The sequence below is a fragment of the Lepidochelys kempii genome, chromosome 2, assembly GCF_965140285.1.
Source record: "Lepidochelys kempii isolate rLepKem1 chromosome 2, rLepKem1.hap1, whole genome shotgun sequence".
NCBI lineage: Eukaryota > Metazoa > Chordata > Testudines > Cheloniidae > Lepidochelys > Lepidochelys kempii.
Window position 1 is genome coordinate 235896856 of NC_136381.1, and position 27056 is coordinate 235923911.

Genomic DNA, 27056 nt, shown 5'->3' on the forward strand with positions numbered 1-27056 from the left:
TTTTAAAAGTAATTTTTCACCTACACAAAAAAACCCTCAAAATGGCATGAGTTTCCTCAGAATTCCAAGTAAAATGCCCCTTTGGGCTAAGATGGAATATTTCAGCCTTAAAGAAATATGTTTGAGAAAATTATGAAAAATTGGCTTTAAGAATAGAGGTAGGTATTTAATCTTACCTACAGCGAGCATACATTTTTTCAAGTTTTTTGAAAAATAATATTAGAATGTATAAAAAAATTCTAACCCATGGAAGATTAGAGAGCCTATCATGGAGTTTGCATTAGACTGGATATTTGGAGGAATAAAATATCAACAAATATTACAAAGAAGATATTTTAATAAAGACTATGTTAGAGTCTGAAAGCAAGAAAAAAACAATTCTGAAGCTGGAAAAAATGCTCAACTATACAGACAGGCAATGCACTAATTGAAAACAATACATAAAAATAAAGATTTCTTAATCATGCCACTATTATTAATGGGCACACTAGTAGCTCTAGGCAATACTTTGGTATAACTAGGAGTATGATGTACTGATTTTCCCAATAATTTCTAATCGTCAAGCTGCCTTTCCTGATGCCCCTCTATTCATTCTGCCCCCACAGAAATCAAAGCTGCTGCTTCCTACGCAGTTCTGCCTTGGCTTATCTCTGTTCAACTTCCCCAAAAATCTCACATATGAGTCACTGAAACACTGACTCATTCCTTCTGTGAAAAAAATATTCATAAAGAATTCAGATGGGTGCCAAACATATATACTGTGTGTGGGTTCATTATATATCTATAACATATGTATCTCCATATGTGAAGATGAAATCGTGGAGCCATGTGATTGTAAACTGCAGTTATTATACACTTGTGATCACCGCATCTGCACTATGTCCACTAATTCATCTCCACTTGAAGTATTTCTAATATTCCAAACCTCTGAGCAGCTTCCAACAGTTGTCATTAAAATAACTTCTGCAGAACTATATCCTTCCTTCTTTACCCTCAAGACTGCACTTAATCTGAAGTGCAGCATGGGTAACATTCAGTCTTGGACCAGTGCTGAATTTAAGTTCCCATATCTCACAATTCTGCAAGGGCTATAAGATCATAAGTGAGCTTTGATCATTGAAAAGAAGAAATTTAAAGATTTTTAGTGGCACTTGTTTCTATTCTTGTTAAATCCCAAGACACTGAACCTTAAAAATCACATTTTATGATGTACATAATAAAGCTATTTCAGGATTTTTAAAAGAAATTTCTCAAATATGTTGTAATTTCTCCCCTCCTCCGAGGCCCACACTATTGGGCTCATGGTAACTAATATATTTATTTTCATGGACAGAGGGTATGAAAAATAGCATCAATATTATTTTTTAAAACATTTCTGATATTGTTTTCCTATGTAATCTACCATGAAATTATGAAGAAATTACACAACTAATAAAAGCTATGGAGAGAGTCATTTGGGAATACTTGATGTCCTTTTAAAATATTGTTTGTATATTTTAATCTCTCTCACCTACCCTTCATTTATTGCTTGTCTTCTTAGGTTGTAAGTTCTTTGGGGAAGAAATGGTGTTTTACTATGTATTGGGGTCATCTGTCACTTTCCAAGCACTATCACAATCTAAGTAAGCAATAATATACACAACGATAAACATTTTCAAATGAGGGTGCCTAAAGTTAGCTCCCTAAATTTATATGTAGGTACCTAAATGTAAGTGGCCTGACTCTCAGCAATATTGAGCGCCCACAAATCCTACTGAAATCAATGAATGCTGCTAGAGGTGACCACATTTTCAAAATTAGGCTGCTTGAATTTAGACAGCTAATTTCAAGAACCCCAGGTTTGAAAATTTTGGCAGTGTAGCATATGCAGACTAAGATAGCACAGTGTGGTATAAAGCATTTACTCTCAGTGGTTTGGGATGACCTACATAACTCACTTGAGGTTTTGCCACCCCACACTCATTCTCATAAAATCTTTATACCAAACCAGCAGGTATGCATCTCTGTAGTATTATAGAAGTAGCTGGCATCCTATAGTTAAAGTTGCTTAACACTTTACATTAGATCCTTCTTCTTCCTCCTTGTCCTGCCCTGCCCTCCGACCCGCATTATAACATTGCCACACTTAAACAGTTTGGGTTGAACTTTTCCATGCCTGGTTTTTGCCTCATGCAGATTTTTTCTCACGTATTAGCAAAAACATATGGCCACTTCTGACAACAAGGTTAGAGAAAACAGGTAAAATTTCCACTGTTAAAAGATTTTCCAGTCATTTCTTTGAAGAGCCTGAGCTCCTCTAAGCTTTGGAGAAGGAACTCAAAAGTTTTCAGTCAGCTACTACTGAGGTCAGGGAGGTATCTTTTGCTCTTCATGTGAAAATCTGCTTGGATTTACCAAATTATAACGCTCTGGAAAAATCAATATTTGCACATGCTCAGTAAAGCTTTTTAGAGACAGCTAAAATCTGAAGGTTTCAGAGTAACAGCCGTGTTAGTCTGTATTCGCAAAAAGAAAAGGAGTACTTGTGGCACCTTAGAGACTAACCAATTTATTTGAGCATGAGCTTTCGTGAGCTACAGCTCACTTCATCAGAACATCCGATGAAGTGAGCTGTAGCTCACGAAAGCTCATGCTCAAATAAATTGGTTAGTCGCTAAGGTGCCACAAGTACTCCTTTTCTTTTTGCTAAAATCTGAACTCAGCCCTGAGTATGTGTCCAGTTCCCTCATCCACACTGAGAATGCTCCAGGTCCCAAACTGCTCCCACATGGTATGCAAACAACTAGAGCTTCAGATAAGACACATGCACCACTCACATCCTTGCCTTTGGCCTAGGAGCTATAAGGAGACCTTCCACTCAGTAATGTTAATAATTGTGGGCACTTTAGAGCTCTGTTTATTGAGCTGTTTATTGAGCACACAACTCTACCTTAGGAGGCAGGCAAGTACCATTACCTCCATTTTATAGATGAGGTACCTGAAAGGTTGCACAGGTTCATTTTTGGTAGATCTGGTAATAGAACACTCTCTCTCTCTAATATGGCAGACCCAAGTCTCGCCTATGTAGCCTTTCATGCTGAACGTGCAAAATCTATGCGCTTATCTGTGCTGTCTGTACCCCAAAACCACATTTCTTTCCAGAACCATGATTTCAAGCCCAGAATAATGATTCCCAGCAATTCTTTGCTGTCTAGTAAATAGTTGAATGAACAATTAATCAGGAGTATGTGGCATCCCCCTCTAGTGACTGATCCACATAGAGCATAACCGACTACTACTCCTTTAGCTCAAAAGGTACAGGCCTTTGCTGGGGTCCAAGCCTGCAGATCACTATGGTTCCACATAAACAGAATTTCTGATTTTTTCAGTTTGCTTTATAAAAAACAAAGAAAGTTACATACAAAATACTTGGGTAAAAACATGACAGCAGCAAAATCAAGCTCTCAGGAGTTCAGAAATGCCAAAAAGAAGGTTGCCCATACGACAGCTCTTGTTTGTACATGCAACATCATACAGACTTTACTTACATGATCCCATGCTTGATCTACAAGACCCTTGCTTCATTCAGTGCACAGGAAGGAGAGTGAATGCAGGAGAAAGCTGCAAGAAGGAAAAGATATCCTCTTGTGTTTAAGAACTGGACTGGAGCCAAGGAGTGCTAATTTCTATTCCTGGTTCTACTACGTTCTTATGGGATGTAAAACAAGACTATTATAACGTATATGTACAAGTGGGCTATATTGTGGTTGCACAGGCAAGCTAAATTCTGGCATTTCTCAACCTTTGAGTGCTTGACTTTAAAACTGCAAAATTATTTTAATATAATCTTTTGTATGTAATATCAATATATTCATATGAATATATTAATGTAGATATTAATACATGGATGTTACCATGCACTTTGATGGCTCATCTATTCTTATCACTATTAATCCCATCTCCATTGCAATGTATTTTAACATTTCAGAAACCGTAGCTGCTTCCAACAGCTGCCATTTAAAAAATATGCTCGTAAAATGTTTCCTTCTTCCTACAAAATGGCACTGGACTGAGACACATTGATCAGTATTTCATCCTGGCTTTGTGACAGTTTTAAAGTCCAGTATTTCATGACACAGTGGCTCCTGTGGACTAGTGCAATCACATAAAAGCATAAAAAAAAAGTGTTGTACTCTAACTTGTGAGGAAAATGAGAAACTAAGAAAGCACATAATCCTGCAACACTGAGTTGCAGGAGATGCTTATCACCTGACAGTATTGGGCCCAACCTGTGTACCTGAAAAGGGTTTCTAAAAAGTTATTTATAAATCAAATGGGGGGGGGAATGCCCTTTGAAAGGTGTGAAATTTAGTAAAAACAAAACAAAAAACACACCATACAACAGTGGCAGACCCAAAGTAAAAATTAAGAAGTTACATTCATTCAATTTAGTTGGGTATTGAATGGCTTCTTCTACTTGCTATGTTTTTCTATCAGGCAAAAAACAACGCATTTTGCGAAGATCAAAAATATTTATTTGCAAATTACTTTAAAGGTAGAACTTGCTGTAGAGCTGATTTGGAACAAGTACAGCCAAACTCTGCACTGACTTACCCCTCATGCAACCCTATTAAATTCATTTTAAAGTAGCGTAAAATTTGGCTTCAGGGTTTACAGGAATTCACTCCACCAGGCAGGCGCCAATCTGTAATTAATCCATGGTCACATACTGTGAACGAAGACAACACAGTCACATCAACTAAACCACATGTATGAGACACAGTGAACAGAACTCCTAAGTTTCTGCTCCTTCTCAAAAAATATATAAATAAAAACCTTCTAACCACTTGAACAAAGGGAGAATCTCCCTTATTTCAAGAGGTATGTGTTCTTGAAGCAGAAGGTCATGAGTTCTATTTCCCATGCCACATGTGGGTGGATGCCGGACAACTATAGCTTTAGAGTGCAGTCTGGATGCAGCCATGGATCATTAAACCTAAAAAATATAATTTTACTATTTGTATTAATTGGCATACAATTTAACCATTACTGCATTAAAACATATATAAAATGTCTGTGCTTCTATACTCTTACAGCAGATAGATTTACCAAAACCATTCACTGAAATGGCCTCATATGGACTACAACATTCAGATCTGTGTAAAGCACAGTGCCTGTTTTGTTGTTTTCAGGGTTTTGTAGCACAAACGCTTCTGTTTATGCCAAAATTAATAATCAACAGTTGTAAATATATTTCAAACAACTGGATGCTGAAGAGGATACAGATAATGTCAATGTATCTTCTGGTGTACACACATCAATGTGACTATTGTGTCTGGATTGTTATTCAGAGGTCACATTTTTTAAATCAGTTATGTTCTGGAAGCCATAAATACTTTTGATTAATTTCAAAGGCTTAAGTGAAGTGGCTCAATCCACATAATCCTCCACAAGATTTATACTTTAGCAAAACAACACTTCTTTTGAAGTTATTTATATTTTGGGAGATAATTTTAAAAGGTTACTTTCTTGCCACCAGCAATTGAAAAATACGTTTTCAGAATCTGCAGTTCAGGTATCAAATTGACAATACAAAGTCATCCCAGTAACCTGCAATTGAATATAAGCGGGAGTCTACATGCATCAATATGTACTGAAAATTGCAATTCAGCTGCTGTCCAATCAGAGTAAACTACACAGTTTTCAAAACTATCAGTGGGTCACTTTCTATCATTTTGATCTGAACAAGATTAAACTAAAATCATTAGAAAAGAATGTGGGGAAAGGAGAGCTTTCTCAGCCTCATTACTAGCCAGTGCTGTATATTTCTTCACTGCATACAATCATGTCATTGTAATACTTACAAAAATCTCATCAATAAATTTGAGATTTTTTTTATCCTTAGCACAGTTTCCCTTGTATCATATAATGAGAGAAGACTGAACAGCTCCAGATATTGATAAAGAAATACTGAATTATTCATCAGAAACAGATTAACAGAGGATGCAGAAAGCCCATCAAACCTGTTAATTCCATATTCTACACTTTCAAACTCCACCCTCACCACCACTCCTGAATCTTTCAGTTCACCATCCTATCACTCTGTCCATCCTACCAAACTCCAAACCTGATACATGAATTTCTCTTCCAGTTCATGGATTGCTTAGCACCTTTGGAGAAAATCTCGGGACTTTGCACACTTTCCTCTGAAACGTTTTTTTTTTTTTAACTCAACTTTCTTCCTTGCTAGATTGCTCTACTTGTCTTCCTGGACTGATTCTTGTGCTGTCAACCACTGGAGGCTCTGGTATTTAACGACAGGTTTCAGAGTAACAGCCGTGTTAGTCTGTATTCGCAAAAAGAAAAGGAGTACTTGTGGCACCTTAGAGACTAACCAATTTATTAGAGCATGAGCTTTCGTGAGCTACAGCTCACTTCATCAGATGCATATCGTGGAAACTGCAGCAGACTTTATATATACACAGAGAATATGAAACAATACCTCCTCCCACCCCACTGTCCTGCTGGTAATAGCTTATCTAAAGTGATCATCAGGTGGGCCATTTCCAGCACAAATCCAGGTTTTCTCACCCTCCGCCCCCCCCACACAAATTCACTCTCCTGCTGGTGATAGCCCATCCAAAGTGACAACTCTTTACACAATGTGCATGACAATCAAGTTGGGCTATTTCCTGCACAAATCCAGGTTTTCTCACATCCCCCCCACCCCCATACACACACAAACTCACTCTCCTGCTGGTAATAGCTCATCCAAACTGACCACTCTTCAAAGTATTTAAGTCCACTCAAACCCTCTCCACTCAAGAAATTGCTAAATTTTAAAGAAGGAATCTGAAATAATTTCATCCTCCTTTATCCCTGCCTCATCATTGTGACCTCTCCCCCCCACCCCCCCAACACCCAAATCTTAGAGACTTTGAGGTGGGCTCACTATTGTCTTCTACTCAGTAACCTGTTCACTTCAGCCCATCCTTTTTACTCCTGTCTTCTCTCACTTCAAATTTCGTTCCCTCTTTCTCCTTCATCCTCAATCACTCTCTTACCTAGCTTTTTCTTTTTTTTAAAGTCTTCAGCATGCCCTGTGTAACCAGGTGAGACTCACCACTTTGGCGCCTCCTGCTGTCCATCCTGGGAATTACCTCTGGTTTGCCAGTGCATCTTCATCTAGGGGCATCTCGCCACCTTCACTTCTGTCCCCAGGCCCATGTTGCTCACAGGACCACGGTGTCCTCTTCTGGACACAGCCCTCTGGCTGTTCCCCATTTGTTTCTCTTCCCCCTTCGGGGGGTGGGAGGTGGGCAAGGGGCAGCGGTGGCCTTCCTTTGTGCAGCCACTTGCCTCAGGGGCAGGCTGAAGTCTCATGTCTAGCCACCTGCGTCAATAGCAACTGGGGCCAAAGGGGGAGGGGGGGCAGCAGTCATGTGCTACGTCATCTCCAACCCCTGCCATCTGTTTCCCTGGGCCCCTTCCCCACAGTCCTAGCACCTTCTCCGCCTTTGTATCAGGGCCTCACTCTGGCAGTGATCAGCTGGGAGCTCACTCCTGCTCCCCTGACTCCACCCAGCACTGCTCTCACCATGGTGCTGTCTCCTCTCCCTCCTTCAGGGCAGCCAGTCCTCCCTCCTCGAACTCCAGGAAGTGACTCAAGCCGCTTTGTTCAGCAGACCTTCTTATATGGTCCTGCTTGGCTGTCTCTCTAACCCTTCTCCCAATTGGCTGTCTCTACAAGCCCTTTCCTAATTGGCTGCCTCCTGCGCAGCCTCCCTGGGGTTGGTTTAAGCCCTTTTCTGCCAGCGTGGGGCATGCGCCCCATCACACCCTGTTAACCACAATCTTTAAACATCCCTTTCTTGATCAAAAAAACCTGTCCAATTATCACACCAGTTCCCTCTTTCCTTTGCCTTCAAGATGATTGTGCACATATTGTATTCTTACTGCTTCAGCTTCCTCTTTTCTAGTTCCTTTTTGGGTTTCTTTCAATTTAGGTTTTTTACTCCACTGAAACTGCTCTTACCAAGGTTACCAATGACCCCATCAACAATTTTAAAGACCTCTGATTCCACTTCCCTTCCCTCTCCCCCTAATGTCAATGTCTTCTCAGAGATCTATCCTAAGCTCTTTATTCTGCTGCCATAACACCTTCTCTGAATTGCTTCATCTGTTCTCATGGTTTCAACGGCCAACTTTACGTCAGTAATTTCAAAGTCTGTCTCCTTCTGTTCAGTCTCACATATCTGACATCTCCTGGATGTCCTATCAGCGTTCAAATTCTGTATGGTAAAAACTAAACTCATTGATTGCCCCCTCAAGCTCTACGTTCTCAATCAATGTCACTATTTCCACTATCCTCTCCACTACCCAGGTTTAGTATCACATTCAATTCCGTTCATTTTCTTCTACCCCAACATCTAGGTTGTCACCAAATCCAATTTGTTCTTTCTTTGCAATGTTTCCTAAATCCATTGCTGTCTCTTCATTCTTAATGCTAAAGACTTTGCCCATGCTTTGGTCATCTCTCACTCAGACAAATGCAGCCTTCCCCTCTCAAGACTCCTTGTTTCTTGCCTCACTCCTCTCCAATCCATCCAAAACACTGCTGCAAAATTTCTCTCTCCCAAGCCCAATCTGCTGGCCTTATATTCAAACTCCTTTCTTTGGCCTCTATTCGTCTTCTGCATCAGTTTAATTAGTCCTCATTTTCAAGGCTCTTCACACCATTTACACCTCTCATCATTTCTTTATACTCCTCTCAGTTCCTTTTCTAACTCTCACCATCATCCTTTCTTCCACATTGTCCCTTATGCTTGGAATGTGTTCAAGTCACCACACAGCCTCTATTCAAATTCCTGCTTAAAAGCCTTCTCATATGGTGCCTTTCAATGACAATCATCCAAATAAATTAATAAAAAATAAGAGAAATAGGCAAAACAAGATATTGCAAGTCTATAGGAAACCACACCCTCTAATCCCTTCTTTCTGTTTACTGTTGCTTTCTTAAGACCTCATTCCACCTCCTCTCCTACAATGTTCTTTTGTTATTTCATTGGGTTTTTCTAACTTTTACATTGGTGAAAGGACACCAGGCTAAAATATGATTCTCTATAAATAATGTTAATTTCCAACATTTATTCTTTTTTTAAAAAAAGTATTCAGCACAAAAATTTTAAAAAGGAAAAAAAATAATTTCAAAGGGTCTGGAAAAAATAATGGGGATTTCATTTAGGGAAATAAAGAAGTTAGATAATCACAGGTAGATGTTAAAAACATTTGTTCTTGCCTGTGTCAGTTTACTTAGGGTTTGATTTTCTGAGATGCTAAGTACCACAGCAACTTGGATAATCAGATGGTTAGTAACTGTAAAAACTCAACAAATGTAACTTTTACTGAATATAAAGCCCCCCCAAATGTAAATTATAATAATACAATCAGTTCTTTCTTGGTCAAAAGTATGTTTCTACATTTGCAAATTTAATTTCTGCTTACAACTGGAAGTTTGTCTAATCTATTTCTATATGGTCTGCATCTGAGGGCTACTCTACATTATCACACTATAACAGCACAGCTGCACTGATGCAGCTGTGCCATTGTAATGCCTCTGGCGTCTCCCGCCAACGTAGTGCAGTGTGGACACCACTTTAAGTTGATGTAACTTATGTTGTTCAGAGGGGTGGCTTTTTCACATCCCCGAGCAACGTAAATTACATCAATTTAAGCGGTATGTAGACAAGCCCTGTACATACTAAAGAAGAGATTAAATGGTATGTAACTTCTCTTAACTATTTGGGCTCTAAGAGTAAAATGCCATAGCTGTGTATAGCACATATTGCTAAATACACAGGGAGTGAAATATGCTTTTAGCCAAAATCAGAACTTCACTTTGTAACTTCATTAATACTTGGAGTATTACAGATATAATCAAAACTAGTATTTTGTTCTGTAGGAAATAAGTTCTATAACAACACTAGCTGTCATTTATAGTTTCCTCTGTTAGATTCAGCTTTGTCTCCTATACTCAGTGGTTGAATATTTGGGGGGGTGGGGTGGGGGAGTACTAGTACTCTCGTATGTTCTGCCCTCAAACCAAGTTCAATGCTCCTGATACACCAAAGTGAGATGCTAAAACAAACCACCACTCACAGAAGATTGCAAAGATCCTCATAATATTACCATCCCGCCTTTTTCTTGCAAGTTTTTGTCAACAATGAAAAGGTTAACGAAGTTGATATACTGTACCTCATTTTGATGAACAGGCCAGGTCATACCACACACAGCTATTTTTTCATTCAGTCAGCTTATAAACTCACGTATACATAACTACATAGATTTACACGGAGTTAACTGTATAAACGTATTCTTCACAACCTTACAGGCCCAAATTTTCAAACTAGGAATCTAAAGTTAGGCAGAAATATCTATATTTAGGAACTTAAATAAAAACTACCTTATTTAATTGAGGTATTGAATACCTGCAGCTACCATTACGGTCAATAGCAGTTTAGTGTGCTCAGCATTTTTGAAAATCAATCCATTTCTATTTAGAGATCTAAATATGGATTCATGTGCCTAACTCCAGGCTCTTAATCTGAAAATCTGGTTTTAATTTTGTATTTTAAAAAAATGCCTACCTTCAGGAGTAAGATAGTAGACAGGTTGCAAAACAAGCAGGGGTGGTTAGGGGAGGCTGTCTCTCCCTAAACAGACAGGCGTGGCCTGGCCCCCGACCCCATCTGACCCCCCTGCTTCTCGCCCCCTGACGGCCCGCCTGGGACTCCTACCAATTTCAACCCACCATGTTCCCTGATGGCCCTCCTGGGACTTCTGCCCCATCCACCACCCCCTGCTCCCTGTCCCCTGACTGCCCCCAGACTCCCCGCCCCTGACTGTCCCCCACCACCCCATCCAACCCCTCCTCTCCTTCCTGAATGCCCTCCCGGGACCCCTGCCCCCATTCAACCCCCCTGTTTCATGCCCTCTGACCGCCCCAACCCCTATCCACACCCCTGGCCCCTGACCACCCCCTCGAACTTCCCTGCCCTCTATTCAACCCGTCCCTGCTCCCTGCCCCCTTACCGCGCTGCCTGGAGCACCAGTGGCTGGCAATGCTACAGCAGCACCGAGCACTGGGTCAGGTCAGGCTCTGCAGCGGAGCTGCCCCAGGAGCTTGCAGCCCCCCCGCCCAGAGCATTGTGCAGGCAGTGCAGTGAGCTGAGGCTGAATGGGAGGGGCCACTGCGGGGGAGGGGTCAGGGTGAGCCTCCCGGACCAGGAGCTCAGGGGCCGGGCCGGAGGGTCCTGCGGCCCGGATATGGCCCGCAGGCCGTAGTTTGCCCACCTCCATAATGAAATCATAGAAGATTAGGGTTGGAAGAGACCTCAGGAGGCCATCTAGTCCAATCCCCTGCTCAAAGCAGGACCAACCCCAACTAAATCATCCCACTCAGGACTTTGTCAAGTCAGGCCTTAAAAACTTCTAAGATGGAAATTCCATCAGCTCCCTAGTTAACCCATTCCAGTGCTTCACCACCCTCCTAGTGAAAAAGTTTTTCCTAATATCCAACCTAGACCTCCCCCACTGCAACTTGAGACCATTACTCCTCGTTCTGTCATCTGCTACCACTGAGAACAGTCTAGATCCATCCTCTTTGGAACCCCCTTTCAGGTAGTTGAGACGGCTATCAAATCCTCCCCTCACACTTCTCTTCTGCAGACTAAATAAGCCCAGCCTCTCCTTATAAGTCATGTGTCCCAGCCCCCTAATTATTTTCATTGCCCTCTGCTGGATTCTCTCTAATTTGTCCACATCCTTTCTGTAGTGGGGGGCCCAAAACTGGAAGCAATACTCCAGTTGTGGCCTCACCAATACTGAATAGAGGGGATAATCACTTCCCTCCATCTGTTGGCAGTGCTCTTACGAATGCAGCCCAATACACCGTTAGCCTTCTTGGCAACAAGGGCACACTGCTGACTCATAGCCAGCTTCTCATCCACTGTAATCCCCAGGTCCTTTTCTGCAGAACTGCCATTTAGTCAGTTGGTCCCCAGCCTGTAGCAGTGCATAGGATTCTTCTGTCCTAAGTGCAGGACTCTGCACTTGGCCTTGTTGAACCTCATCAGATCTCTTTCGGCCCAATCCTCCAATTTGTCTAGGTCACTCTGGACCCTATCCCTACTCTCCAGCGTATCTACCTCTCCCCCCATATTACTGTCACCTGTGAACTTGCTGGGGATGCAATCCATCACATCATCCAGATCATTAATGAAGATGCTGAACAAAACCGGCCCCAGGACCGACCCTTGGGGCACTCCACTTGATACCGGCTGCCAACTAGACCTTGAGCCGTTGATGCCAACGATCTAGCCAGCTTTCTATCCACCTTATAGTCCATTCATCCAATCCATACTTTTTTTAACTTGCTGGCAATACTGTGGGAGACCATATCAAAAGCTTTGCTAAAGTCAAGATATATTATGTCCACAGCTTTCCCCACATCCACAGAGCCAGTTATCTCATCATAGAAGGCAATCAGGTTGGGCAGGAATGATCTCCCCTTGGTGAATCCAGGTTGACTATTCCAGATCACCTTCCTCTCCTCCAAGTGCTTCAAAATGGATTCCTTGAGGACCTGGATCTACAATTTTTCCAGGAACCGAGGTGAGACTGACCAGTCTGTAGTTCCCCAGATTCTCCTTCTTCCCTTTTTTAAAGATGGGCACTATAATCAAGTTGGGCTATTTCCTGCACAAATCCAGGTTTTCTCACATCCCCCCCACCCCCATACACACACAAACTCACTCTTCTGCTGGTAATAGCTTATCCAAACTGACCACTCTCCATTACCAGCAGAAGAGTGAGTTTGTGTGTGTATGGGGGTGGGGGGGATGTGAGAAAACCTGGATTTGTGCAGGAAATAGCCCAACTTGATTGTCATGCACATTGTGTAAAGAGTTGTCACTTTGGATGGGCTATCACCAGCAGGAGAGTGAATTTGTGTGGGGGGGGCGGAGGGTGAGAAAACCTGGATTTGTGCTGGAAATGGCCCACCTGATGATCACTTTAGATAAGCTATTACCAGCAGGACAGTGGGGTGGGAGGAGGTATTGTTTCATATTCTCTGTGTATATATAAAGTCTGCTGCAGTTTCCACGATATGCATCTGATGAAGTGAGCTGTAGCTCACGAAAGCTCATGCTCAAATAAATTGGTTAGTCTCTAAGGTGTCACAAGTACTCCTTTTCTTCCAGTCAATATAGTGCAGCTGGACTTTCAGAAAGCCTTTGACAAGGTCACTCACCAGAGGCTCTTACGCAAAGTAAGCTGTCCTGAGAGAAGAGGGAAGGTCCTTTCATGGATTGGTAACTGGTTAAAAGACAGGAAACAAATGGGTAGGAATAAATGGTCAGTTTTCAGAATCCACTGAAGTGAATAGTTGTGTCCTCCAGGGATCTGTACTGGGCCAAGTACTGTTCAACATATTCATAAATGATATGGAAAAAGGGTTAAACAGCGATATGGCAACATTTGCAGATGATACAAAATTACTCATGACAGTTGAGTCCAAAGCAGACTGCGAAGAGTTACAAAAGGATATCACAAAACTGGTTGACTGGGCAACAAAATGGGAGAAGACATTCACTGTTGTTAAATGCAAAATAATGCACACTGGAAAACATAATCGCAACTATACATACAAAATGATGGGATCTAAATTAGCTATTACCACTCAAGAAAGATCTTGGAGTCGCTGTGGACAGTTCTCTGAAAAATGTCCACTCAATGTGCAGCGGCAGTCAAAAAAGCTAACGGAATATTAGGAACGTTTGGAAAGGGACAGATAAGACAGAAAATATCATAATGCCACTATATAAAGCTATGGTATGCCCACACATTGAATACAGCATGCAGTTCTGGTCATCGCTTCTCAAAAAAAGACATATTAGAATTGGAAAAAGTAAAGAGAAGGGAAAAAATTGTTGAGGGTATGGAACAGCTTCTGCATGAGGAGAGATTAAAAAGACTGGGACTTTTCAGCTTGGAAAAGAGATGACAAAGAGGCAATATAATAGAGGTCTATAAAATTGTGAATAGCGTGGAGAAAGTGAATAAGGAAATGTTATTTACTCCTTCACATAACACAAGACCCAAGGGTCACCCAATGAAATTAAGAGGCAGCAGGTTTAAAACAAAAGAAAGGAAGTACTACTTCACACAATGCACAGTCAACTTGTGAAACTCATTGCCAGGAGAGGTTGTGAAGGCCAAAACCATAGTGAAGTTCAAAAAAGAATCAGGTAAGTTCATGGAGGATAGGTCCATCAATGGCTATTAGCCAAGATGGTCAGGAATGCAACCTCATGCTCCAGGTGCCCCTACCCTCTGATTGCCAAATTGGGAGTGGATGACAAGGGATGGATCACTTGATGATTGCCAGTTCTGTTCATTCCCTTCAAAGCATGCGTCATTGGCTACTGTCAGAAGACAGGATACTGGGCTAGATCGACCATTGGTCTAACCCATTATGGTTATTCTTATGTTCTTATGATGAAGGGCAGCCCAACAGAACAACTGCCAGATGCCCCTCTAAAGTAAAATCAATGTAAACAATCAGTACTTCAATATTAATCTAGTATTTGTGTAAACTAAGTAAATAGCCCTCTTGAAAATTCACTTAATTTCTATGTGCCCTCAAATAAGAAAGTTTTTTTCTCCCCACTGCTTTTAGCTAATTCACAGACTTCATTTGCATACTGTTAAATAGTCAGAAAATAGTAACATCTTTTCACTATACATGTGCTTCATGTCTCAAATTGGTTCTCATGTGGAAAAATTCCACTTACAGTCCGAGGGCCACATTTTGACCCCACTAGGACTGTGGTCACCTAGTGGAATCAGTGTTCTACTGCAGCAAGTGTTCAGGATGGGGATGGTAGGTCAGAAAAGGGGGGACATCACTGGATCTGTGACTATGCGGATACACCAACAATTCCCCATGGATTAGAGACACAGGTATTATGAGGGGTTACTGAACCCTGAGGCTGCACAGAGGTCACAGAAGTTCTACTGCCACTCCTTAATGGAAGGGGAAAGTATTTTTTACTTCACCCTAACCCCCCTTGTGAGATCTCTAGTGTGCAGCTTCTGCCACTTGAGCTGTAAACTATTTCTAGGATTTGGCTCATACTATAGATAATGAAATGCAGGATGGAATTCAAATATGCAGCTTATAAAAATAGAAAATCATACTATGTCCCCAAAAAGGATGTAGCTCCAAACAGGCCCTCTTACTAGTATTACCATACTGAAATCAGTGGATCACTGTTATTTAACCTCTCAAGTTAATGAGGGCTCTAACCTCTGACATCAAGACTGGACTTGACCAAATGTCTTATTTAATTTTACAACAAAGCACTATATCATCTAGTGGTATAGACTGCTATTATATATACTATCCATTTTTATGACACACTGAGTAAAACATTTCAGTAATTTTCCTATTCTTTAACTAACAGCAAAAATCAAGAAAGATTTAGAATTACTGGAGGGGGAGGGAAATGAAAGAATGTGAAATAGTTTATTTTCTAAAAAGCCACAGCTGACTGACAGATTAATGAAAACAGCGCAAGTGAAAAATAATTATCTTTAGGATGTCTCATACATCACTCATATTTATCCATTAAGTTAGTACAATCATATGTTTAATGCATTATAGGGAAAAAGGAAAACTTCTTTTTAAACAAAGGAATTTTTCACACAGATACTTTTTGTAAAATGTATTGTAAATGTTTTTAAATTCTTCATCTACAAACCTCTATTTTATTACTGGAATCAAATTACTATTTAATTTATAAATAATATATATAACTGAACTGTTGACTTACATGGTAACTTTTCTGTCTGACAAAGTCAACTTTCATGGAGACAGACCTTTCTGAATTTCTACTGAGAGTCTTAATGTGCTCCACAAGGTCAGCACAAAACTTGTAGCCACCTTTAAGTACACAGAGAACCACAATGTTATGGTCTCCAATGTCTTGCATGATGCCTTTGGCCAAGCATTCTGTCCTGAAATAAAGGATAATTATAATGTAATAGGTTTTTCAATGGAGTTATACAAAAATATCTAGAAATCATGCATGGCCTGATCTAAAGCATGGCCCATTCAACTCCCTGACAGACGTTAGTGGGCTTTTGATCAGCTGCACAACAGGCAGATACAAGAAGAAATCTGATCAATACAAGATTCAAAATGTGTATAACAACACAGACTGGGAATTATCACTAGACACATTCCCTGGATTACACAACTGGAAGAATGTGTTGCAATAAATATTATAAAGGAGACTTTTCGGGTGATTGCGCAAACTAGGTCACCAGCTTTACACAGCATCCCACATTCATGTAAAGCAGGGGTCTCAAACATGCGGCCTGCAGGCCACATGAGGCCCGCGGAGTTATTTCCTGTGGCCTGCCATATGACCCCTCACCCCCTGTTCACCCACCCCTGCCCTCCCACATTGCGCCACATCCCCACTCCTCTGCCTACCTCCCAGTACTTCCCGCCACCAAACAGATGTTTGGCGGCGCTTAGGACCTTCCAGGAGGAGGGGGGAGGAGCAGGGACGCGGCACGCTCGGGGAGGAGGCACAGAAGAGACGGGGCCAGGGCACGGATTTGGGAAGGGGTTGGAAGAGGGGCAGGGAGGGGGTGGAGTTGGGGAAAGCAGTGGGAAGAGGCGGGGCAGGGGCGGGGCCTCATGGAAGGGGTGGAGTGGGGGCAGGGCGAGGGGCAGAGCAGGGGACTTCTGTATCTTCGTATGAAAAGGTGTCAGTGATGCAGCCCTCGGGCCAATGTACTAGTCCTCATGTGGTCCTCGTGGTGATTTAAGTTTGAGATCCCTGATGTAACGTCTCTCTCTATGATCACACACTTTGTTACGCAAACGGCTAAGAGTAAATGGTTTAAGTGCAAGAAGAAAAACACCAGAAATTACATAAACTCACAGACTAAAGAAAAAGCTACACTTACATTTTAGTAAAATAAATGAAAATACTTACAAGTGACACATAGTGTTAGTCAGAGATCTCAAAGCACTTTACAAAGGGTAAAATCATTATCCCCCTTTTGTAGACAACACAAACTTAGATGCAGAGAAGCTAAGCGACTTGCCCAAGGTCACAAAGAGAGACAGGAAGAGTCAGAGTTATTTACCAATTACTTTGAGGATTTAAATATCTTATAATTTACTGATCTGCATTCTTATTGACAATGTGTCTCCTTTGTCAACAGGATGCAGCATATTAGAATGAATAGGATCCCAGCTTTTATGTGGGATAAAGTTCTTGGCTTAAATCTTCAAAACTAATTAGTGAGTTTGAGTGCCTCATATTTTGATAATCCCATCTGAAAATATCTTATTGAGCCAAGATTCAAGAGTGCCATTCTGTACCTGAGCCCAGTGTAATTTTGAGGAAAAATGCTATACTTGGTCAAGAAAAGAAAAACAAGTTTTTGTCAGGTCACTTACAAAAACAGTAGCTACTTGGCATTATAGTGTAGTCCCAATAAAGATGGACTAGTGGCCAGAGCGCAAATGAGGTGTAGGCCAAATGCAATTCATTATATGATTCTGTAATTTATCATATGGATTTCACTACCACATTTGTGCTATAAACTGTTCTTTGCTGGTTCACAGTGACATAGGAGTCCATTTTTCTCTGCATAGACACACACACACAAAAAATCACTGGAAATTACTATATGTGCACGGCATGTGTAAGGGAAGAATATAGTCCAAAGAGGACAATATTTCTTTTCGTTTTTCTTATTTCTGTAGCCAACAATAAATTAGCTACAATTTAAAAAGGTCAAAGTTTCTTTCAGTTTCATATCTATGCAATGCAAAGAATAAATTCTGTATACCAAAAATAGATCAAAAGAGTGAATATTCATAGATTTTAAGGTAAAAAGGGACCATTATATCATCTAGTCTGATCTCAAATACATTTAAGTTCCTCTTGTGTTTATGTAAAAATAGCACGAATAGTGAGGTAATTGCATTTTTCTCCTTCTTCTTCAGCACCACCTCCTCTAAAGGAAAGTCTGAAACTGTGGGAAAGCTTTTCACAGAGACAGTGAGGGAAAACACTTAGTGATCTGTGTCTACCCATATATTTTTTCTGGCTTTCTGTTTATAAATTGCCCACCCCCCTCTCCTTTCCCTTCTTAATTTTTTTTTAAAACTTTTTAGAGGGTTTTTGTTGTTTTGTGTGTAACCCTTCTGCCCGTCAGAGTTGGCAGCAACAAGGGCCGGGTTCAATATCTAGGGGTTCCATTCCAATAACACAATGCAAACCGGCTCGAGCCCCCACCCAGTGACCTGGGACAAATATATACCACCCCCGCTGGGCACCTCCAAGAGGCAATACTTCCCCTCTCGCAAGCACATAGTCTGAGTGTAGCAAAAGTCTTTTAATAACAGAGAGAAACAATGTGGCATTATGTTGGGGAAACACCACCAACAGGATTCATAACACAACCCATGAGCAAAAACAACCCCACCCCAGGCAAATTGGGGCATGCCCTTTTCCCTTTGGTTCTTGAGTCCAGCAACCCCAAATCACCCAAAGTCCCAAAAGTCCAATGCCCCAAAAGTCTCTGTCCCTGGTCAGGGCAGCCCCAGAGTTCGAAAGTTTATCGGCGGAGCTTTACCCCCCAACCTGGGTGGAAATGGGACGGGGGTAAGAGGCACCTTACGTGATCTGAAGCTGACCGCCCCATAGCGGCGCTCCGCTCCGCCAGCCGTCCCACAAAACTCCTTCGCGCAGCTGCACTCCGCTCCGCCAGCCGCCCCACGAACTCCTTCGCTCAGCTCCACGGCCCACAAGTAGCTCCTGCCATCCACACACTGCTCCGCGTCGAACTGTTTCACCAGCCGTCCCACAAACTGCTCCACAATATATCTTCAGGCTCCCCCACTACTTAACACAACACTCAGTGATTTCAGCTTATAGTAGGGGAGCCCCAGTGCTGGTGCACTGTCAGCCCAAAGTGAGCTCAGCAGCCTATAACTAGACTTCGAATGAAATCAAAATTAGCTCTGATATTCCACAGTGGAGAGAGGAGGAAGTGCAATCAGCATGTAAGGCCCTCACCAAGGGGCCCATGCCACCAAGTATTAATACTTATCCCCAGCCTCTCTCCATTCACACAGTTTTGGAACCCATGACCCTTGCCTAGCGAGTGCTACTTAGATGATGGTGAATCCCTCCATCATAACAAAAGGCCACGTACAGTTCCAAGCACAGTTCCCATAATCAGGGTAATAACAATTTATTCTTCCTGCCCCAATAACAGAGACACTGGGGATCCCACAGCAGCCAAAGTGACCATTTGGGCAGCTATGGTCTCATTCTAGGCGTGGTGGGTGTGCCTATGCAAATGAGATCAGCCCCTGAAGTTCTTTTCCACAACTTGCCACACCTCACCACCAGATGTCAGGGTGGAGCTCATCCTGACACTGCTTACATGTGTAATTGGGTGGACATAAACAAAACTACTTTTCACAACTTTTTAGGCTAGATACTCAAAACATTTTGATGATCTGGTAAAGAAATGGGTGGCTTTACGCCAATTCTACGTTTCAAGCACATAGACAGAAACAGAAATAAAAGCTGAATGATCCTTTAAATAGCTCGTCCCCCAGCTTTGGTGTCCAAGACTGTATACTTTGCATCAGGTATTATTCCAACTTGAAAAGACCTTGATATTTTGTCCCTGAGGCTTCCCCTACACTAGAATCCAAACTATTTCAGGAAAAAATGTTTAACCTTCGTTTTTACTGGCAGGGTGATAACATAATTTAACAGATCAGAGTGAAAAGGAATGAATTATGTTAAAGTATTTCACAAATCATAACTATATAGATTACTTTAGTAAAATATTTTGTAAGAGTTTAAACTCTAGTGCAGACAGGGACTTATTAAGCCCCAATTTATATATAAAATATGGACTACATTTAGTTGTATTTTCATTACAAGAATTTTCTGCAGTTTTGATCTCTCTCAACACAATGAGTTTCAGCCATAAGGTGGCAGAATTAAGACTGCACGGGCTACTAGAAATCTGGCATTTCCCAAATTTCAAGTGCTTTCCTTTGAAACCTACATAATATTCTTTGAGAGTAGTTCTTTTATATGAAGTTTAATATATAAATGGTTTGTGAGTATCCAATTATGTCTATATAACAAGTATACAAAACATTGTTAAATATTTATATAGTAATATTCAAAGCACTCTTACCTGTCAACAATAATACCATGAGGTATGAGCACATATTCCAGATCTCCACAGTAGTGTTGTGGATATGTGAATAAATCCAAACTGTAGCCTGGCCAATCATCTGAAATCTGCAAATTAGGTTAATTTAATTAGAACACTTCATTGTATTTGGAATATAAAAAGTTATTATATTCTGAATGTTAGACTACATCCTTTTACATTGGATTTGACAGTATTATTAGCAACTACTATTAGCTGTACCAGCCCTATGCACACACCTTCCCATATATGGGGATATCCACGTGATTAACTCCAGGGTCATGTAATCAAAAATACATGATGATAATTTACCATTTCACCTGTGCCTATTAATCATGGGTGCATTATGTCTACTTCTATCAATCTAACTCTCTAAGCACCCTTAAAAGTAACCATTCTTTTAAAAAACAAAAACAAAAACACAACTTATCACAAAAATATTGCAGTCTTTCCCTAATTGTATCTGCATAAGTCTCAGAAGATTGCACTGCGCATGATTGTAAAGCCATGAATGGTTTATCCAAGTCATCTGAAATGAGTGCCCAGAAAACATTCAAACTCACCAGAATACAGGGTATTCTGTATATGCTACTGGAGTGGGACAAATGCCCCACTCTAGTAGGCAGGGGTTAAAAGCAACCCTGGAGAGGGCTGCGGCTGGGAAAAGCAGTGAGAGCAGCTGACCACAGGTGTGGCCAGCTCAATCAGGACCCAGCTAGCTCTGATAAGAGGGCTGGGGGCCAAGAGCTGAAGGAGTCTCACTCTAGCCCTGGCGTGAGAAGGGCTAGTTGTCTGGGAGCAAGGTACTGGAAGTGGTGCAGTGCTGGGAAAGGGCAAAGGGAGCTGGGGAACCCCAGCCTTGTTAAAGGCCCAAAAAGGTACTAGAGCTACAGAGGGAGCTAGTCTGATCCTTGCCAATGATGAGTGGCCTTTACAGACTGCAGTCTGCCCTAGTGAGAGGGGGCTAGATGATGATTGGCAATAGCCACTGAGGCAAGGTGGACTCAGAGCAGGGGTGGCCAACTTAAGCCTGAGAAGGAACCAGAATTTACCAGTGTACGTTGCCAAAGAGCCACAGTAATACGTCAGCAGCCCCACATAAGCTCTCCGCTCCCAGTGCCTCCCACCCACTGGCAGCCCCGCCTATCAGTGCCTCCCCCTCCCTCCCCACACTTCCCGATCAGCTGCCTCATGGCATGGAGGAGGCTGGGGGAGGAGTGAGGGCATAGCACATACACAGGAGGGTGTGGGAAGGGGTGTAGTGGGGGTAGAGCCAGGGGTTGAGCAGTGAGCACCCCCTGGCACATTGGAAAGTTGGCACCTGTAGCTCCAGCCCCAGAGTCGGTGCCTACATAAGGAACTGTATGTTAACTTCTGAAGCGCTGCATGTGGCTCCAGAGCCACAGGTTAGCCACCCCCGGCTTAGAGGGTTGAGGGTTCCCCTGGGAGACGAGACCCAGAGTGTGTGGGTACTGTGGGGGCAGAACCCCGAGGTAAAGGGGCACTGGGATCCGGGAGGGACATGGGGCCTGAGGCAGGAGAGACACTGGCCAGCAGGAGGCGCTCTGGGGCTGGAAAAGAGCTAATTCCTGGATAACCAGCAGGAGGTGCCGTTCTAGTGAGTCTTCGCTCTGTTACAGCCACATATTTACAGAAAAAAGATTAATGTTTTAAAGAATTTTTAAATGTGTATTAGTACTGCTTTTCACATCCATCCATCCACCTGTAAAACCAGGAACTGGATTAATACCAGAATCTCAGAAATCAAAAAGTTTATAAATGTCAGGCAGAAATCAAGCAGGACAAATGTCAGTTCAAAAGGCCATGTTTCAGAAAGCTCTAAAGATGTAAAAAGGAGGGATTGTAATGGAAACGGTTCGGCAAGCTTTACAACAGTTCCATAATAAAGATAGCACCTCCAACAGGGCAGGACTTCTTGCAACCATACTGGAGCTTTGTTTCAATATTGACTTTGAGGAAAGAGTGCCACCTCACGGGTTTCTTAATTGTCTTTGCAGTGATATGTACCCACAAACATGTTGTCTTTATTCCTTGTATTTACTCCTGAGGGCACTCTGCGCCAAAAAATTTAAAATTCTACACATACTATTTAAAAATTCTGCAAAATTCTGCAAATTTTATTTGTCAAATAAATGTGGAGGCTCCAGCATGGCATTGGGGAGCACAGGCCACTGGGCTGCACAGAGGTGGGAGATCACTGTGCAGCTCCCTCCCTGGGACACGGACTGTGATGAGGCTGCACCCTGACAAAGTTCAAGGACATGGCCTGCCCCAGAAACACCCTCGGGCCTTGCCTCTCTGGGTGAGCAGGTAGGCTTAGCAAGGCAGGAGCCAAGTCTGGAGGGGCTTAATGTGGGGGATCTAGGTGTGGGTTGAGAGGATTCTATGTGGGCAATCTGGGTGTGGGTGGCTCAGTGGGGGATCTGGGTGCAGAGGGGATCTGGATACACAGGGGCTTGTTGAGGGGTTCTGGGTGCAATGGTAATGGGACTTTGCACGGGGGCTCCAGGTGAAGGTGGCTGGGGCTCAACGGCGGGGGTGGGGGGTGCGGCCTGGGTGTGTGGGTGATAGAGCTCAGCAAGGGGGTCTGGGTGTGGGGGGTTCAGTGGGGGTTTCAGATGCTGGGAGAGAGGGGCAGGGATCCAGGTGTAGCTGGTTGGGGCTCGGTGGGGTGGGGATTCAGGTGCACATGGCTCACTTGGGTGGTCCAAGTGCAGTGGAAGTGGGGCTCATGTTGGTGGGGGGGAATCTGAGTGCAGAGGGGGTGAGGCTTAGCAGGAGGGTCTGGGTATGAGGGGTTCTGGATGCATGAGGGAGCCGCTCCCTGTATAGGAATCCCTCCCCCTGCACCTGAGGAGCAATGGGTGCAGGAAGTGTGTTGGGGTGAGGGGGGGAGTTTGCAGAGCTTCCTGCAGCTGGGAGAGAAATCTGGGGGTGGGTCAGACCCGGCCCCGGATGCCGTACGGGGGAAGAGGAAGTCCCGTCCTCCCCAGTCCAGCTGGGACTAGCAGCTGAGCCCGGCGCTGGGTTGGAGCCACCAGCCCAGTCTTCCCCAGTCCTGCCTCCTGCCCCACAGTGATTTATCTCTCTGCTGGCTGCCCTGGGCACGCAAAACATACTGTTGGGGAGGGTCGCATGATCGCTCTTAGGCTTCCTTTTGCTTCCCTGTCAGGAAGTCATTTTTCTGCAGGGAAGCAAAGAAATCTGTGGGGGGACATCAAATCTGCGCATGTGCAGTGGTGCAGAATTCCCACAGGAGTATTGTATTGTTCAAACACATGAATATCAACAAGAAGGCTGAACCAAATGGTGAGAGAACTGCTTCTGAAGCGGTACAGTGTACATTTCTGCTACACAGAATCCTCAACTAAAGAGTAAAAACTACTAACAACTGCAAGCAGATTCCCTACTAGAATAAAGAATCATAAATCCTTCACAAATAATTTGCCTATCAAAATGTGCTGATTGTTGACCTATTCTATTACATTAGCATCTTTATTAGGATTCTACCTTCATACACTGGCATATTTATCTCTAGCACCAGTATAGTGGTGCTAAACTACACCTTGAAGAAATATTATTTGTCTAAGAATGGTTACTTTATGTCTACTTAGCAGCAGCACAAACGTTAACTTCCTAGAGAAATGTGCCTGGCTCAACATCATCATTTGCTTCCAATTAATATTTAAAACCTGAAAATAAAAGGCATGACCTGAAGACCATTGGAGTCAATGGGAGTTTTTGTACTGACTGCAAGGGGCTTTGATCCGGTTATTAAAAAAGGTACTCAAATATCATTCCACATTTTCACAGGAACAAGGGATTACATACATCCTCAAAACTTCAAGGTTTTTCAGTAGGGGGCAAGTCCTGTTCACAATAACAGTTACAGAAGGCCTAACAAACTTATCAATGTGTGTAGAGAATTCATATTAGGAACAAATGCTGTGCCAAATCTGAAAAAAGTTGGTGGAGAAATAAACGACTAAAAATAGAAACCCATACAGCAATATTTGAAAGCTATCAGTCAAAACATCTGGGGTGAAAATAGGGAAATACCTTATAATCCCCATCTACTGAGATACACTAGACTGAAAGAACTTTCACAAGGGAATGGAAAAATGGTAATTTTGTTTAAAAAACTGGGGCTCTCTCTTAAATTTTAATTTATATATGTAATAAGGATCCAATTCTGTTTCCATGTAATTTTGTGTGATCGGGCCAGATGAATATGAGAACCATAACATTTTCTATCTTTCATAAATTTAAATTCAGTCATAATGTTGCATTATGATATTTTTTTGTTTTCATGTGTGTATGGAACAGAAGAAATGAAGTCATTACAGAGCACATCTCCTTTGAAATGTCTCCAGTGCTAACAAAGTCATCAGCTTTGTAATAGCATTTATTACAGATATTACCATCTAAATGGCCAATATTAGTTTAATTTAAGTACACTAAGGGCCTACCTCTAAACTGTAAAAACAAGTGTCAGGGAACACACTTATAACACAGTAGCCCCATCACAGTTTTGTGGTGTGGACTTGTCCAAAGTTTTAGTTAAATCATAGCTAATAGTCCCTACTCTTGTTCTAGAACTTGGTTAAAACATTGATTGGTCACAAGAATACTGTAAAATAAAAGTATATCCAAGTGTTTTTTACAATGTGAATAAGCTCAAAGAAATATCCATTTTTCTCTTTTGGAAACTTAGCTTATTCATTTACTATTATCATAACTTATAAAGCTCCACAGATGTTCATGGTGCTTTCTAAAACATAGTTTGCATAGTTCACTACCACTTTCTGTGCACAGAAAATGAAAAATAAAACAAACCCAACAGTGCATTTTTATCACTAGGTTGTTTCTACAGCAAATGCAATTGACAATTAAATCCACAAGCCAATTTTGCTAGTCATTGCTCAGCTTGCTTCCACCACACCCAGGGCACACATACATCATAACTGCTGCAGCCAGACGGCACAGACACAAAATCAAACTTCCCCAGCTCCTGGTGAGCTGCTAGGACTTCTCTCCAGCAGCCACCCACCCACAAATACTCCATACAGGGAGGGGTGAGAAGAGTGGAATATGGTGTGCGGCAAAGTAGATTCAGAGATACAAAGACAGAGCACAGGACTGGGTCAATGAAGCAGGGGTAAGGGGGCAAGAAGAGATGGTGGAGAATGAATCTCAGAACTGTTGGCCTAAGGCACAGCAGAGCAGATGGTAATAAGTTGTACAAGTTAGGGGAGGCAGCCAAGAAGCAGACATCCGGGCAAAGCCTGAGTATTGAGATGTACAAGGGTTGAGTGAACAAGATGGGGACCAGAAACAGGGCAGAAGGGAGGAGATGAGGGACCAGCAGGGCGCAGGGCAGCAAGGCTGTTTAGAGAAGATGGAGGCTAGGGGTAAAAGGACCAAGGAAGAGGAGGGGAATCAAGGCCTAGGACAGGATGAGACCAGGGTATACTGCAGAAGGGCCAAAGCACAAAGGCCGTGGGGAGAAGATGTGGGGGATGGGGCCAGGCCAGGGGGCAGCATCAGAGCGGCCCAGGCGGGAAGATGGTAGCGGAAGATCAGGGAGGAATGTGGGGACGCAGTGGGGGTCAGGGCACAAAGGCTGTGAGGAGGAGACGATGATGGGCGAGGCGCATGGCCAGTCGATGGGGGCGGGGAGGGCACTGCGATCAAGGCACAGGGCGGGAGAACAGGGTGGGTACCCAGGGCCATGGGCGGCGGAGGGGAGCGCGGCCAGGGGGCCAACGGCTTGGGGAAGCTGGGGTGCGATTAAGAGGCGGGATAGGAGACAATGACGGAGGCGCCGGGGGCGGGACCGGGGCGGTTGCTTGGGGCCCGCGGCGGGAAGGGGAGCGGCAATGACGAGGGCCCCCCAGCGGTCTGGGGCCTGCGGGCAGCGCCACCCCCTAGGCAGCTTTTTCTTTACCACAACCCCGCGGCTTCTCCGCGGCGCCGCCCTGCTGCCGCCCTGGCCGGCCATTTTCCCCGCGCGCCGGGCAGGCTGTGGCCGGGGGAGCGGCGCGGAACCGCTGCAGCCGCTGGGGCTGGGAGCGGGGGCCGCCGCATTCCGCGCTTGGGCGCCTCCTTGCGCGGCGGAGAGGTGTTACCCGCCGGGCCTCTCCCCCTCAGCTGGCCCGGGCCGCTACTGCCCTTCTTCCCAGGGCGGCTGAGGAGACCCCCTCCCCCGTCCCTCTTCCTAACCCTGCGGGATGCAGCTCCTCACTCAAGGGGCAGCGCCCCGCTCAGCATGCAGAGTTCAGCCCTTCCCCCCAACAGAGGGAGGGTGGGGCATTGGTCCCACGGAGGACCCCCCAACGTACCGCTTGGCAGTGAGCAGGCACTGTGTATGTGCCAAGATAGAAACAATTGACAGCCCTTAGGTTTACATCTGGCCTCGGGGTATAGTTGGGCATCTACAAGCAAAAGCCTCCGGCAAGCACAAGTTGACTACCTTTGAATTCATTTCTGGAGTCTGGGGGTATTATATTATTAGTATCTGTGTTACTGTAGTGCCTAGGAGCCTATTCATTGACCAGGAGCCCATTGTGCTAGGTGTATACAAGCACCAGTCAGCAAGCTTTATTATTAAGCTACAATATATGTCACAAATGTACTTAAACTGCTCTATACCCTGATATTTCAGTTCCTTACAATAGGGCTTCATATGAAAAATTAGACCCATGCTTCTATACCCTCCAAAT

The 27056-nt window shown here is 43.3% G+C and overlaps 1 protein-coding gene across 1 annotated transcript in view; it reads right to left on the reverse strand.

The window, feature by feature from the left end:
- Positions 1 to 26452, reverse strand: part of PRTFDC1 (phosphoribosyl transferase domain containing 1) — a 67083-nt gene extending 40631 nt beyond the window's left edge. Inside the window, exons 1-3 of the mRNA XM_073329573.2 lie at positions 26282 to 26452; positions 20296 to 20402; positions 15876 to 16059 (exon numbers count right to left, since the gene is read on the reverse strand). Of these exons, the coding sequence (XP_073185674.1) occupies positions 15876 to 16059; positions 20296 to 20402; positions 26282 to 26335 (345 nt within the window). The 5' untranslated portion in view covers positions 26336 to 26452. The remainder of the gene's footprint in view (positions 1 to 15875; positions 16060 to 20295; positions 20403 to 26281) is intronic.
- Positions 26453 to 27056: the final 604 nt, after the last annotated feature.